The 15,301-nt window shown below is 39.9% G+C and overlaps 1 protein-coding gene across 2 annotated transcripts in view; it reads left to right on the top strand.

Moving 5' to 3' along the window:
* pcsk6 (proprotein convertase subtilisin/kexin type 6) overlaps window positions 1-15,301 on the top strand; it is a 33,047-nt gene that overhangs the window by 9,074 nt on the left and 8,672 nt on the right. Inside the window, exons 7-15 of one of the 2 annotated variants that reach the window (XM_067597192.1) lie at window positions 2,245-2,417; window positions 2,495-2,707; window positions 4,111-4,211; window positions 5,955-6,058; window positions 6,267-6,384; window positions 7,069-7,257; window positions 13,674-13,810; window positions 13,903-14,070; window positions 14,586-14,688. In XM_067597192.1, coding sequence (XP_067453293.1) covers window positions 2,245-2,417; window positions 2,495-2,707; window positions 4,111-4,211; window positions 5,955-6,058; window positions 6,267-6,384; window positions 7,069-7,257; window positions 13,674-13,810; window positions 13,903-14,070; window positions 14,586-14,688 — 1,306 coding nt within the window. Of the gene's footprint in view, window positions 1-2,244; window positions 2,418-2,494; window positions 2,708-4,110; window positions 4,212-5,954; window positions 6,091-6,266; window positions 6,385-7,068; window positions 7,258-13,673; window positions 13,811-13,902; window positions 14,071-14,585; window positions 14,689-15,301 lie in introns of those variants that run through there. The other variant, XM_067597200.1, reaches the window with a different exon arrangement.

The raw sequence follows: 15,301 nt of genomic DNA, 5'->3' as shown, positions 1-15,301 counted from the left end.
TTTTTAGCCAAGCTAGCAGCCGTTGGTCGATTCATCACTTTGGTGAAAGAAACATACCGGTTTTTCAGTCTATGTATCCTAATGATTTAGGTAATCCCCTGATTTTTAATCTTGTGCCATCATCAGGTAAAAATTTCAGTTTGTCCAATAATTTGGTTTATGACCAAATACCTGCAAAACTCATGACATTCCCAAAAAAATCAGATGTAGGTGTTTGGTGCTAATCATGGATCTTATAATATTATAACCCTGAATCCTGGACCCTAGAATGGCACCCTTTCATTTGAATGAAAACTGCTCACCCAACACCCAATAGTCCAAAACAGTTCGAGAGCTTCCAGGTTTTGTTTCTGCATTGTGTAGCATTACATGTGCATACTATTAGCATAAAATTGCTTTGGGGATGTTTTGCAAATATGGAACCTTCATGGTTTAAAACTTCATAATGCACAGAGCAATAATTCACTTCATTTGCAGTTCCAGGTGTCCTGTCAACAGTTTTACTGACATCTGTTTTATTTTACTGGTGTATGTGGAAGATGCTTTTTGTTGCAGCGAGTGGCCACTGTGACAAATTGGCAGCAGGAATAGCTCTTTATCCATGGTGCTAATTTGTATGTTAGCAAGTTTAAGCACACTAACATGCAAAATTAAAATGGTGAGCACAGTAAACATGACATGAGCATGGCACAAAACAGTAGTAGATGGATTTTCTTTTATTGGTTTTCTGAAGTTTCGGTTAAAATTTGCTCTGCATTTGGATGGAAACCTGACTATTGGGAGCATGTTAGTATGCTAACATTGGCATTTAGCTTAAAGCACAGCTGTGTCTAAGTATATCTCAGGGAATCAGTTTGATAAGGTTACTGGTTGCATTGCATTACAGAGCTGCCAGCATGGCTGTAGACTCTTTTTGTGTCAGCACACAATAGGATATAAGGTGCACTGGTATTTTCCTGGGGCACACTGAGGTTATTTCCTTTCCTTGCTATGTGCCTCAGTGTGAGGAGAGGCGCAGGAGAGGATGTGCTGTTACCAATCCAGCTACACACTGCAATCTTGGTGCCAGTAATGCGTCTCATGCAGTTCGCTGTCTGTCTGTTCAGAGCAGGGGCCTGTTTCACCAAAGCAATTTGCGAGTTCTGCTTACACATAGATCACAAATTGTGCTAATTGCTCCATTTCACAACTGTCACTAGCAAATTGCAGATACATTTATGAGTTTTGCAGTCCTCTTGCATGCTAATGCATGGGTCACAAGTATGGTGTTTCTTTTGATAAGTTAAACCTGCAGTGTGGAACGTTTAAGTCTTTTACTTTTACTTTTACTTGAATGGGGATAAAATAATTTAATTGTGCAGCTCTTCAAGACTTTCCAAAAGTTACTGAACTGAATGGATCAAATTCTGACAGTGATTTTCGTGGGGGTTGTGTGACGCTCAAAACAATTTATCCACTGTTTTACAGCTGCAACTTAGCGATGGAATAGGCTACAGCAGAGCCTATGACGTAAGCATGTGTAGACAAGGATTTTGTAATTACTCTCACTGTCAGAAGGGAGAAACAAAAGTCCCACACTCACACAAATGATCTCAAGTGGAAATTATCTCATGTAGCTCACATAGCTTGCAGGTTGCAACTTTGGCGAAACAGGTCGTTGGATTACATTTACAGTGGTATACCCTGAAAGAAAATATTACTATTTTAAGAATCCTAACTTATTTGTGGATTATTATGGTAAAAGTGCCAGTTTATGTCTTTTACATAAAACAGTCAAATCTAACTAAACTAGTATTCAGTCATTTAAAATTAATAATTTCACAACTTTTGTAATGTCAGTTGTTGAGGATTTTTAATCACTGAAACATTAAATTTGAGTTTTTCTCCATGTTGGCACTTTTGTTGTTTCCCCGTAGCTGAAATCAACTTTCACCAAACAGACTGTATTATTTCTGTACTGGCAGCTCAGATAACAAATAGCTGCATTATTGGATGGTTAAATTTATATAGGTTCATCATAAACAATTAATACTGTAATTATTATTGCATAGGCTTTCTAATGAAGTAAAGACCCTCAGAGCTCTTATTCTCTTGATCTGTGTACTGTAGAGGCAAGCAAGGCTAATGATAATTTGTTATTGTGTAGTTTATTTGGCATTCCCTTACATTTCATCCTTTCCATTTGAAGTGAGTTTGGTGTATTTTAGGCCACACATTCAGCTCACCGTGTTGTTTGGGACAAAGGTATTCGTATGCTGGATGGTGATGTGACTGATATAGTAGAGGCCAAGTCCTTGGGAATCAGACCTGACTACATCGACATCTACAGTGCCAGCTGGGGGCCAAAGGATGATGGCAAGACAGTGGATGGCCCGGGGCCTCTAACCAAACAGGCTTTTGAGCAAGGCATCAAGAAGGTATGAAAAAACTTCCTCTGAGCTGACTGAGATCTGTAGGATTGATCTTTGAGTTCTGCATCATTTGTGTCACACAGGGTCGCAAAGGCCTGGGGTCCATTTTTGTCTGGGCATCAGGTAACGGTGGTCGGCAGGGTGATCACTGTTCATGTGATGGTTACACCAGCAGTATCTACACCATCTCCATCTCCAGCACCACAGAGAACGGAAATAAGCCCTGGTACCTGGAGGTCTGCAGTTCCATCATGGCCACAACCTACAGCAGTGGAGAGTTTAACGAGAGGAAGATTGTGAGTACTGGATACATGGCCATTTTGTCTGTTGTAGCTCTGTATTGAGAAATACTTCATAAAAGATGTGCACATAACCTTGTTTCCAAGTAGCTGTTTTCAGTATTTAAAAAAAAAGCGCCAATAAACCCACTGCCAGATCCAAAGAGCAGACAGGCACAGTTAGCCACTAGCTAGTGAACATAGTGGAGCATTTAGCAGCTAAAGAGCCAGATATTTTTCTCAGGAGTTGGTGGACACCAAAATAGAGCTAAAAAAGAGCACAAGCTAGACACAGATAATACTGTGGCCTAAAATAAATAATAACTACTACTGTATTACTGTATAGGTAGGTAAAATCTTTATATCCACAGTAAACCACCAGACAAACATGTATTGATGCAGTGCTCCGCTGTAGTTAACAACTAACTATGAGAAGTCGGAGCTGGGTCCTGTCTTGGCTCTGCCTCCCAGCCTTGTCTCTCTGTTCTACACTGTGATCGTCAGTGTAAATATTATGCTTTGGCTTCTGTTCAACTTATCTGAGTGATGAGAGAACCAGCCTCCCAGTGCAGTGTCTAGGGTGGAGGTTAGCTTGTGGAGACGATACCACACAGAGAGTGTTTAGAGAGTATTTTCTATGTGTCAGCTAAACTCTGAACACTAATATTTGTCTCTGATCACTCATATTGATCTACTCCTAAATTGGCTTCTTAGAGCATTATTAAGTCTTCTCAAGGAGTTGGTTGCAAACCAGGACGATAATAAATTATTCATTTAACCAGTTCAGACTGTAGTAAAAAGTTAATGTTATTCACTCTCAAAGAAGAACTTTTCCTTGCCATCTCTTTGTCTCTCTCTCTCTCTCTCTCTCTCTCTCTCTCTCTCTCTCTCTCTCTCTCTCTCACACACACACACACACACGCACACACACTGAAAACTCCAAAGTCTTACTGTAAAATGGGAGGATGTTTCAGCTCTAATTTAACTTTCAACCCAATTTCTGAGATTCTTGATAAATATGAACTATTTCATTTCTATTTTAAGATATTAAGATTAGACACTGCTATGTCTCATGAATTTTAATCATGGATAACATAATACAAATGCAAATGTAGAGTCTTATCAAAATGTTGTCAAGTTAAGGGCTTTCTGCGGCCAATCAATATAGCATTAATCAATCATTTACAATAAGCAACTCTGTGAGACTGTACTTAAGCGACAGTGGCAGAGCCAAATGTTGAGCATGGTAACATGCTAACACTGACAATGAGGGGCAAGATATTTCAGTCTAGACCAAAGTGATGGGCAGGCTGACCGACATTGACATCCCTAGAGCCACACAGCAAGCATGGCTAAACATTAGATAAATAAACAGAGCCTCAAATTAAATCAAAACCTTGTGTATGCTCCTTACCTTGCAGGTAACCACTGACCTCCGGCATCGCTGCACTGATAGTCATACTGGCACCTCTGTCTCTGCTCCCATCGTGGCGGGGATCATAGCTCTTGCTCTGGAGGCCAAGTCAGTTGCCTTTTTATTTTTTGTCTTGTTTACTCTGTCATAATAATCTCATAACTTTTTTATCCTCTTCTCCTTCACTCTGTCTTCTATCTCTCCTTATGTCTGTTTAGGTCTTCTGCTGACATCTAACCTCTTGGCACTGTGTCAAGATACCCTTATCTAGACACTACATAAACAACCAAATACATCATTATTTCTCTAAATTAGCCTAATAAGTGAAGAGCAATGTTTGCGATGTTTCTGTTGAAAGTAAGTGTCAAAGGTAGGGTTGTTTGACAGGTATTTCTCCATTAATGAGCGTAAATGAGCAATTTAGTTCCACATTTTGAGTGTGAAATGGCACAGAAAGTTTAAATTAGATGCATTTTGTTATTTGAGACAGCAGCATATTTCCGAAATGTCTCTCTGTCCTTGTATCATTTTTGTCCTGAATGTTACTTTATGTTCGTTTTATCTTTAGACACCTCTCATTAATGCCAAGCAGATATTAATCTAGTAAGCAGAGACTGTCCACAACAACATGTTCTAAAATAATAAGTAGGCTAAAATAAATAAGTAATGTATTTTGCCCTAGAACAGGCATACTTATTGCACTAGAATGACTGTAATTATGGCACTAGTATGAATGAAATTATGCACTAGAACATAATTTCACTACATTATTACCGACAGGTATGCATCACTTTATTAATAGTAAAAGTTAAAAGTGTTTTCCTGCGGGACAGGAGAAGACAAAATCAGTGCAACTCTATTGTGCGGGCATGAATGGTCAGAATGTGTGCAGGTGTGGGTGGGAGTGGACACACACAGTGTGAGAACGGGCAGGAGTGTAACACACACATTGCAGGAGCAAGTGGTCAGAAATCCAGCAGGAGCTGGCGGGACTAATCTCCTTTAGACAATTCTGTAAAATGGACAGATTTGAAAGTTCACCAGGTTTCACAATCTGTGCTGCTGTATCAGCAGTGTGTGAGTGTGTGTGTGAAGATTACATCCTGATGTGCATGTTGGCACCTTGCATGGCAGCCTCTGCCATTAGCGTATGAACATGTGTGTGTGAATGGATGAATGTTGTCATGTATTGTAAGTAGTCGGACGACTAGAAAGGAGCTATTTATGTGCAGTCCATTTACCATTTCAGTCATCAATCCAAAACTTTGCTCCTAGATCTTAATCTGAGACTCATCCACCAACAAGAGATTTGAAGCTTTGGCGTCTAGAGACAGGCTGAGGCAAAATTCTGACAATGTCAGAAATTTTAAGAGAATTAGAGACAAAATGAAATGAATGCACTGGCCACTGTGATATTTCATGAGTGACATTGCTGAATAAAATTTAAAGGAGGAAACTCTTATTATGTCCATTGCGCACACAAACCAAAACAATGGAAGCAAAATGAAAAAGAAGTGACTGTCATATTTTTTTCTATTTTTATTGAAGGGTTATGATTCACCACTCATTCAGTGCACAATCTGACAACCTCAAATTGATATTGTGCAGTCTGACACAGATTGTGACCAAGATTTTATTAGAGTTGTCTCACACAATGTGACATGCAATAAACTTACAAGATCATTGTTGTTGCACAGTCTAAAGGTGCCTGAAGTTGACCAGTAGGACATACTGCCAAAAACTTTCCTTTTGTTGTCATAAGAATAAACTGCCAAACAGAGATAACAAAGATAACGGTCATGTGAAGTCCGTCTGGACAAATGAGATGAGTGGTGTCTTTGTTTTCTGCAGCCTTTTGCTCACATGGAGGGATGTGCAACATCTTCTTGTGAAGACATCCAGACCGGTCCACCTGAGAGCTGATGACTGGAAGACCAATGCTGCTGGACACAGAGGCACACTGCATTCTACTTCTAATAATAACATAGTACATTGACTCTGTTTTATACTTTGTGACTATAAATGAATGTTATCAATTTGTTTTTTGCTCAGTGCACTTCAGGACATTTCAACAACAAATTTTTCTATGAAGCCTCAGCTCAATATAGATGGTTTCAGCATAATTACTGCTGTTTATTAATGACTCTGTGTCTCTGCTCACAGTCAGCCACCTGTATGGCTTTGGCCTGGTGGATGCAGAGGCCATGGTGCTGGAGGCTACCAAGTGGAGGACTGTTCCTCCTCAGCACACCTGCGTTCAGATACCTGAGCGACGCACAAGGTCAGAGAACTGCAGGCAGGTGCAGGCAGTGTACATGTAGATGCAGAAAGTGTATTTGCTGCGACCCAATGATATAATCCTCCACTTCAAGAGAAAATCCAATAAATAAAAGAAGCTAATACATAAAAGTTGACAAAAAGACTGTGTGGACAGAAGAAACAAATTAAATCATAATAGTAACATTAATATTATATAAAGTAGAAACAGCAATGAAATGCAGTGATATTGTATGTATACCATATTTATTGTAATCACATTCAGACACATGCACACTTTGATTTTGCTTTGCCTGGCAGATTGAATCGATGGCTATGCTTATCTCTGCCAATCCAACTGAGGAGTGGAAAATGTTTTGTCAGTGATCATGTCAGTGAAATTACTTTTGGCAGCATCAGTGTGTCTGTGTATGTGTAAATGTATGTTCAAATACCAGGATGCAAAATGGATGACAGATGTTTAGTCCTGGACTATACTTCTCTTTCTTTGTCTGTTGTTCAAAAATCCAGTAAATAGTTTAAGACTCGGCATGAAAAGACTTTTAAATTAGACTTTTACAAACACAAACATGTTGCATCATTGAAAACGTCCTGAAATGGTTTCTTGAAAAGAGTGGGAATCCTGTTTTATTACATTGTACTCATCGTGTAACTGTTGCATAATTGCTTATGTTTATGGTTCTCTCAGTTACATCCATGCTGGCCAAAGCCTGAACAGCAGCATTACCACCTCTGGGTGTTCAGAACAAGCTGAGCAGCACGTGGATTTCCTGGAACATGTGGTGGTCAAAGTCCTTATTATCCACCCGCGACGAGGAGACCTTGAGATCAACCTCATCTCTCCGTCTGGGACAAGATCACAGCTACTGGCCAAGAGGTGAGAGCTACACACACCAATGTACTGTTACAATATGTGAAGCCCACATCGGGCTTTTAATGAATGGTCAATTCATCCAAATGCCTAAGTGGATTCTAGTCATGCAGATGCTGTTGTTTCGGTTTCATATGCAGAAGTTATTATTTCTCACCTTTTCTCTCTGCCCTGCTTTCCCTTTTGGTTCCTTCACGCATTTTATTGATATTTGCAGAGTGCTGTTCATTGTCATACCAGGGCCTTGTCATAATATTCTTATAAATAAAATTGTAGAAAACTACATGGACTGTTTGCTTTCTAAAGGGTCTGGGGAAACCACAAAGGCAAGCATCAGTGGATAAGAGATGATGCTCCCCTGCTTTTAATTCATAAAGGTTTTACTGACCCAGTTTGCTTCAAATGACCACTCACCACCTTGTATTTCTTTCTCAGTGTCTGCTGCAGCACTGTCTGTGACTACTTTTCTTGCATGTTTGGTAAAAAGGCTACATCCCTAATTAAGATTAACATTTTATAGGGTGATTCAGAATATAAGGAAAACAACACCTCTGTGTTAAAAAGGATTTACTATTTAAATAATTATTTCACAAACATCTCTGACACACAATTTACAGGGAATGAGTAATATTTTAAATGTTTAACATCTGTAGTAAAAACATGGAACTATTAACGTTTTGAGAATTTGCTGTTTTGAGCAGTTTTATCAGAGAAGGAAGAAGTGAAGAAGTGGTGAAATAAAAGGAGAATTGTTTTGGCCATGACTTTGTAAATGTTAATGACTTTGTTTGTGATGCAGTTGACACTGGCAATGTAGCATATATTTTGAGGAGATTTGTTAGCTTTGGAAAGTATGTGTCCACATCATTTTCTTGTAAGCACGTAAGTAGAGCTGGGACATTGCTGATAGGAAGAGCATAGAAAAAGTGGAACACCTTCAGTTTAGTGACAATACTGTCTTCCCCCATGTCACAGAATTGTCAAACATCCTTAAAAGATTGGGCAGCTCTATCTTTTGTCATGCCTTTCCAGTTCCTTGGGGTGGTAAGGCACTGACACGCAACACTAGAACTGCACTAGTAGGGTATGTTTTTACCCAGAACAGGGAAATTGTTTTCATTCCTCTCCATTTGTCTGTTAGCAGGGTTACTCAAAGGGTTCCCTACCAGATTTCATAACATGCCTAGGCAGAGGTTTATGTTCTACTGGGCATCCCTTTAATTGCTAATGGCTAATGCATATGTACATTTACTCTCTCATCTCCTCCCCTTGCTGCTTCTGGATTCCTTTTTGCAGATCCCTTTGTATTATCTTCAATTTTCTCTTCTTGGCATTCTGTAATCATAGGGTAACCTAATGCTAATCTCCCTCTCTACAAGTGCAAATTAATCCAAGGGTTGTAAACACATTTTGAGTCTGCGAATGGCTGAAAACACAACAACTAAGGGATCTCTGGTAGCTTAAAAACACCTTAGTTTGAAAAACCCTTAAATAATTTTTCGGGATATATAATGTTCTCCTTAATTTACACATTCATTTGCTGCTGCAACTAAAATTACATTCATTTCATATCTATTCTTTATTTCTATTGTCTGCTACACACCACATCTGCATAGCAATGCCAGCTAAATTCATTGGACAACGGACAAGTAAAAATGCTGGTAGCTGATTCAGTTATCCACCAGTTGTTACAAAGGCCTAATCATGAAATAACTCTTTGGGTACCAAATACTGTTCACTCTTACTTGTGCATGCACATTGCTTACAGATGATGAGATGTCTGCAGTGCTTGATAGATTTGCTGTGCCTAGTTGCAGTTACCAAGCAATGATTGGACAATCAATGTTTGGGGGTTTAGCAAACAGTCAAATGAGACAGGTTATGTCCATTTGCCTCATAAGCCAAGGAATCCTCTGGGTTCAAGTTATGTTGTGCATTGTTCTGATGCCTCACACAGAGTGTAATTCTATAACCCATATCCACACCTGGGTGCTGGCATGACAAATGGCTGTTTCCTCTTGCTGGTTTTTCATTTTCAGTTTCTTACAATTCTATGACCAAGTGCAGCAGAAAGAGCTAACCAAAACTAATACTTTATTCTAGCTGGTGAAAGTTATATTGTTTTTCAAAAGAGCTCAGGACCAACTTATTGTTATTGGTCACCACAACAATTCAGGGAAACTGAAGAAGTGTGAATCTCTTTCAGACAGACCCATCATTCATCATGTTAATCTTACGGCATTTTAACATGTTAGGGTTACCAAATCAGTTTGGAAACATGGTGAAAGAGACAATTTTAAAGCATTGAGGAGATTCCTCTCATACCAGATCAGTCTATAAAAATGTCTTTCCCCTCACAGTGAGCAGAAGAGGTTAGAAAAACCCTCGTACAACTGAAGGTAATAATCAGACCAGCATGCCCCTGCCATTTTTTCAGTTTTCATTCATGCCAACTGTTAAATAAAAGGATGGGCCTATCCAATGAGATGCCTTACATATATATACACAACATGCGAGCAAATGGGACTTAAATGAGAGTCCCAACTTAACGTCCGGTCCTTCAGTAATTGTGCATTTTGGACTTGTGTGTGTGGGAAAGCATCCCTGATGCTCATTATAGTTATTAATGAAACCTTCAACAGTAAAATAAGATCCCTCTCTCTCTGCTCCCTCTAGTGCACTGGATGCCAAATATCGTGCCATCATTGTTTTTTATTGGAACAATAATGTAAAAGTCTCCTCTGTCTGAAGGACAAAAAGCCATCACTTTAACAGCTTAATGAAGCCAGCAATGTTACATATTCCCTGTCTGAAAAGGGCTCCTGTTTGCGTTCCCTACTAAGTTTATAAGGAGTCTCTGGTGCATGACTGCCCTTCTCTAAAAAAGAGGCAACTCAAATGGCCAATTTCAGCTGCAATGTAAATATTAACCAAGATGTGGAAGATGGACCTTGTAAGTTTAACTATTTATATAGCTGTTGCCTGTTTAACGCACCAAATCATGTGTTGGCAACTTTTCCAGCACATATATGACAATTAGCTAGTGGGCATCTTGAATATATCTGGGACTTTCACCATGAGTAAGCCAGGACCAATAGGGGCCATAACTGTAAAGGCAGGGTTATATTCAAATTTTTGAAACTCAGTTTCCAAAATTTTGTCAAGGAGGAGAGAACACAAGGGAAAATGGGCCAACACCCGCAACAGGCTTAGGACCAGGGCCCACCATCCTCCTGCCCAGCATTCTGCTTGCTAACGTCCAGTCATTGGAAAACAAGCTGGATGACCTCAGGGCAAGGGTCAAGTACCATCGCAACATGAGGGACTGTGACATCCCTTGGTTCATGGAGACATGGCTGACCCCCTGGTGCCAGACCAGGCTATAACACCATTTGAGTCCTTCTCAAAAACTGCATATACAGAATTGAGGAGTGGTAAAATACTGGTAATTCGAAGCCACACTGCATGATGCGCTCGCTGATGTCGACTGGAACATGTTCCAGTCAAGCTGACGTCAGTGATGATGGATGACGTCAGTGAGTTTATGGAAGTAGCTGTGAGCTTTATTGTAATGCTTCACCCAGGTCATCCACTCCACCCGCACTCATGCATACTCTGGCAGAGGAAACTAGGCCACGCCAGATTACTGTACTATTCATTGACTATAGCTCAGCTTTTAATACAGGCATACAGGCAACATACTGGCCTCCAAGATCAGGGATCTTGGTCTCAACCACTCCCTCTGCAGCTGGGTCCTGGATTTCCCGACTGGACACCCCCAGGTGGTAAAGGTGAGCAACTTCATATCAGGCAGCCTGACCCTCAACACTGGATCTCCCCAAGGCTGTGTCCTGAGCCCCCTGCTATATCCCCTTGACACATCTAGAGCACTGGCTTGGATGTCTTCATATTTATTTAATAGGATAAAATGTGTTAAAGTTTGTGACACACTGTCCAGTAACATGAAGTGCACAATGGGTGTTCCACAAGGATCAGTGTTAGGTCCACTTAGGTCCATTATTTAGCGTATATATTAATGATGTCCCTCAACAGTGTCATGATGTAGAACTGCAAATGTATGCAGATGACACTGTTGTGTACACACATGCAAAAACAGCTGAGTTAGCTGTTGCTAAGCTAACAATTGCATTGGAAAGGATCACACATTGGCTTGATCAATCATGTCTGAGTCTAAATGTAAACAAGACAAAGAGTAAGTTTTTCTCTAAAACCATGGTACAACCTCTTGATGCTGATATTCTCATCAAAGGTGAAAAGATCAACATAGTCACTGATTTTAAAAATCTTGGTGTGACATTGGATCCAAATTTGAACTTTAAGAAACATGTTTAAAAAAAAAAACGGTTAAAACCATAAAGTACAACTTAGCAAATTTTAGACATATTAGAAACTGTCTCTCTTTGGACACAGCCAAGATATTTATGCATGCTATGATTCTTTCTCATATGTCCTATTGCATCACATGTTGGGGGCAGGCTGGAGAAATAGCCATAAAACCTTTTGAGTCCTTATACAAACAAACTCTAAAAACTCTTCACATAAAGCCAATGCATTTCCATCACTGTAGGGTACTGAGCTCTGAGAATTTTAGATTATTCTCAAATTTGTGCCTAGTTTATAAAATTTTAAATGGTTTGGCCCCTCTTCCACTACGTGACTTTGTGTACACTTGCTCAGCAAGTTCTATTAAATCTCCAGAATATCCTCTAAAAAAGATTGTACCATACCATGTTGTCGCACTGCATTTGGACAGTCAGCTTTCTCTGTGAAAGCCACAACTCAGTGGAATGTCCTGTATGTGACAAATAAAACTTTTGAAACTCAGAGCTGCTGCTGGGCCGTGCAGGGATTCACTCAGGACACAGGATACTGTAGAGTCACATAACAATAGAGGAAGTAAAAGAAGTGATTAAAAAAAAAATTAAAAACGCACTGAACATGGAGAGACATAAGCATGCTCCATGTTTTCACTGGATTATGTTCACTTGTGTTTCCGCTCTTACCAACTCAATGGCAGAGGCCACACTCGGACAGTCTATATTTAAAGTTTGCACAATTATAACCGGCAACACTGGTATGCTAGCAGCTGCGATACCAATAAACATTAATAGGCAGCTGGCCCAGTGCATTCTAGGTCATTCATTTCATATTGTATTCTGACTGCTGGGTGCATAAATGTGGGTAGCGGTAGTATTATTGTGAGATTTTGGTTTACTTTGGTCCAAACCAGCTATTGGTGGACGTGTTTTACTGCATGATATAGTCATTTCATCACATGTAAATGGCACAGTGTAAAGGGGTCTTAAGGGGTACCTTAGCCCATACACATAGAGCTCTTGGACCCTATTTTCTTGAACCCAGCAGCATGACATAGATTGCAGTGAAGTGTGCCAGACGCACCTTTGGCACACTTGGATACAGGGTGGGATCAGGGAGAATACATTATCATACATGAAGGTGGGCGTGTAAAGAGGCTGTCACAATCGTGGCCAATCATGTTTGCTAATTTCACTTTAAACATTTCAAACACACAGTCATGATACGCTGCCAGTTTGGGAATCCTGTTTAGGGTTTACCTCAGCAGAAACATATTATTGGCAGGGTCGTAAAGAATATCAAATATAAATACAGCACCTCAAATATGCTGCCAAAAGCAGATGATGTCTTTTCTGGACGCATTGATGATCCAGTAATCACTATGTTTTTCATGCATAATAGTTTACGATTTTGTTTGGCACCACAGTGATCCATATAATAACTGAAACTGTGCAAAATAATCACTCATAATCATTACCTACATCATGTGCATGTAAGTACAGAAGTTTCTGTGGTTATTTTGCAACAGTCTAGTGCTGATGGTAGAAAATTTAACCAGATGTGGCATGAGTCATTGTGCCTTGATAGCGTGCAACATCGTTCCAATACAGACGGCAGATGACGCCTTCAGATGGCTGTAAAGAGGAATCTAGCTGTTGTGATGACAGATGCTGGTAAGAATCACTTGTTAATCATTATTCATAATTATTTAGTCTTGCAGGCATTAATTTCATAACCAAAAAAAAGTTAAAGGAAAGATGAGCAATACATGACCTAAAAAGTTCAGGAACTTTTTATTTGATCTCAGAAACTTTACGAGGGTGCGTTCACCAAATAAAGTGACAAAATATTATGGAATACAAGTGCGCAGAGCTTTCAACTTGCTCTGAAAAGGCTGGATTGAGATTGCCATACCCTCAATTGTGCCTCTCCTCCCTTTGTGGTGCATGACAAATCACCAAGATACCAAACCAGCTCAGTTGAGGAAAATAGAAGTTAACTGGTGCACCACTGCACTTCGCACCCCAAAATGAGGCCCTGTCACCTTTACCGGCACTCATTTCACCTCACTGTTGTGTTTACAGGTTGTTTGACAGTTCCAATGGGGGCTTCAGGAACTGGGAGTTCATGACAGTTCATTTCTGGGGTGAGAAGGCAAAGGGCACATGGACTCTGGAGATTATTGACTCACCGTCAAAGCTACGCAACCCTGAGGTGCTGGGTAAGGCTCAGCAGCACATGCACACTCAGACACACACATTTAAATTTACCATTACATTTGAAGCTGATTATTATGATCGTTACTTGGCACAGGCAACCTAAGAGAATGGACACTGATCCTTTATGGCACATCTGAGCACCCTTACCAGCCTTACAGGGGACAGCACTCCCGTTCAAGGATGTTGGAGATTGTAAATCCAGAGGAGATCCTGGAGGAGCCAGAGCTCCAGGAGGAGGAGGAGGAGGAAGACGAATACAATGGTGAGAGACTAAAAAAATTTTTACACAACTTTCACATCTTAAATGAAATATAAAATATACTATGTCTTTGGGTATGTATTCTGCAAGACATCTAGAAATATACCCTGTAAGAAGCATGTTTAACTCATGTATAGATAGCTTATTTTCACAAATGTTTACAAAAACTATTGCACAATATAAAGAAGGTGGGTAAGATATGGGGGGAATATATTTCTTTTTAGGATAATAAAAGATAAGATCAGATAAAAGCAGGAGCTAATATACATTTAAAAAATCCCTCACATTTCCACATGAAGTACAGTCAGACACAGACATTCATAAATTTAGGCGGATGTTAAATGTATAAAGAAAACTTTCCATTTAGCATTATTTAGGAGTTACCCTGCAAGTTCTTGTCCCATGTGTTAGAATAATTAATGTATAATGTTGTAGAAAGAGATTTATATGCTGTTTGCACTGTTAACAATGATGATGGTGGTGAAGTTGATCATAATAAATGTGGACTATGCATCAAGGACCATGCCACAGTGAGTGTGGAGACCAGGGCTGTGATGGACCAGATTCTGACCACTGCCTCAACTGTATCCACTTCAGCTTGGGCAACTTGAAAAGTGGCAGGTAAGAGTTGAGAACCAAAGAGGGTAAAGATGAGATTCACATTGTTTTAGGTAACAGATAGTTTGACAAACATTTCCTAAAATAGTTGAGTTTGGCCAGCCTTTAAAGTTGCACTAATCAATATCTATTGACAGAGGATCAAATGACTGTAAAACTGATTGTGAAAGGTACTGACAAACCCAAAGAAAAATATAACCCAACTCTGCAGTTCCCCCCAGCTCTATAGAGATTTTTAGCTGCTTTAAGCCAATTATTTTGGTTTTCAAGCCCTCAACTCTTCTCTCATCAGTCTTGTTTCCAGCAGCAATTGGCAGCTGTTTTCAGCATAAAAGCTTTAATAAATCCACTGTACACTACCTGGCAAGCACTAAACAGCAGACAGACAAAGGCAGTCACTAGCTAGTGAACACTGTGGAGTATTTAGCACCTAAAGCAGCAACTCTCATGAGTTGGTGGACACCAGAACAATACTAAAAGGAGTGACCCAGCCTTATATCTACATTGTATCTGCACAGGCTAAACTACAACGGCTGGTCCAACTGGCTTGATAGGCAGCTTCATCTGAATGCCATGGGCCACTCAGTTGTCCAACCACCATCACCGTATAACTGGT

This window comes from Thunnus thynnus, chromosome 1 (assembly GCF_963924715.1).
Source record: "Thunnus thynnus chromosome 1, fThuThy2.1, whole genome shotgun sequence".
Classification (NCBI taxonomy): Eukaryota; Metazoa; Chordata; class Actinopteri; order Scombriformes; family Scombridae; genus Thunnus; species Thunnus thynnus.
Note: the sequence above shows the minus strand (reverse complement) of the source record. Positions and strands in the feature narration are given on the sequence as shown.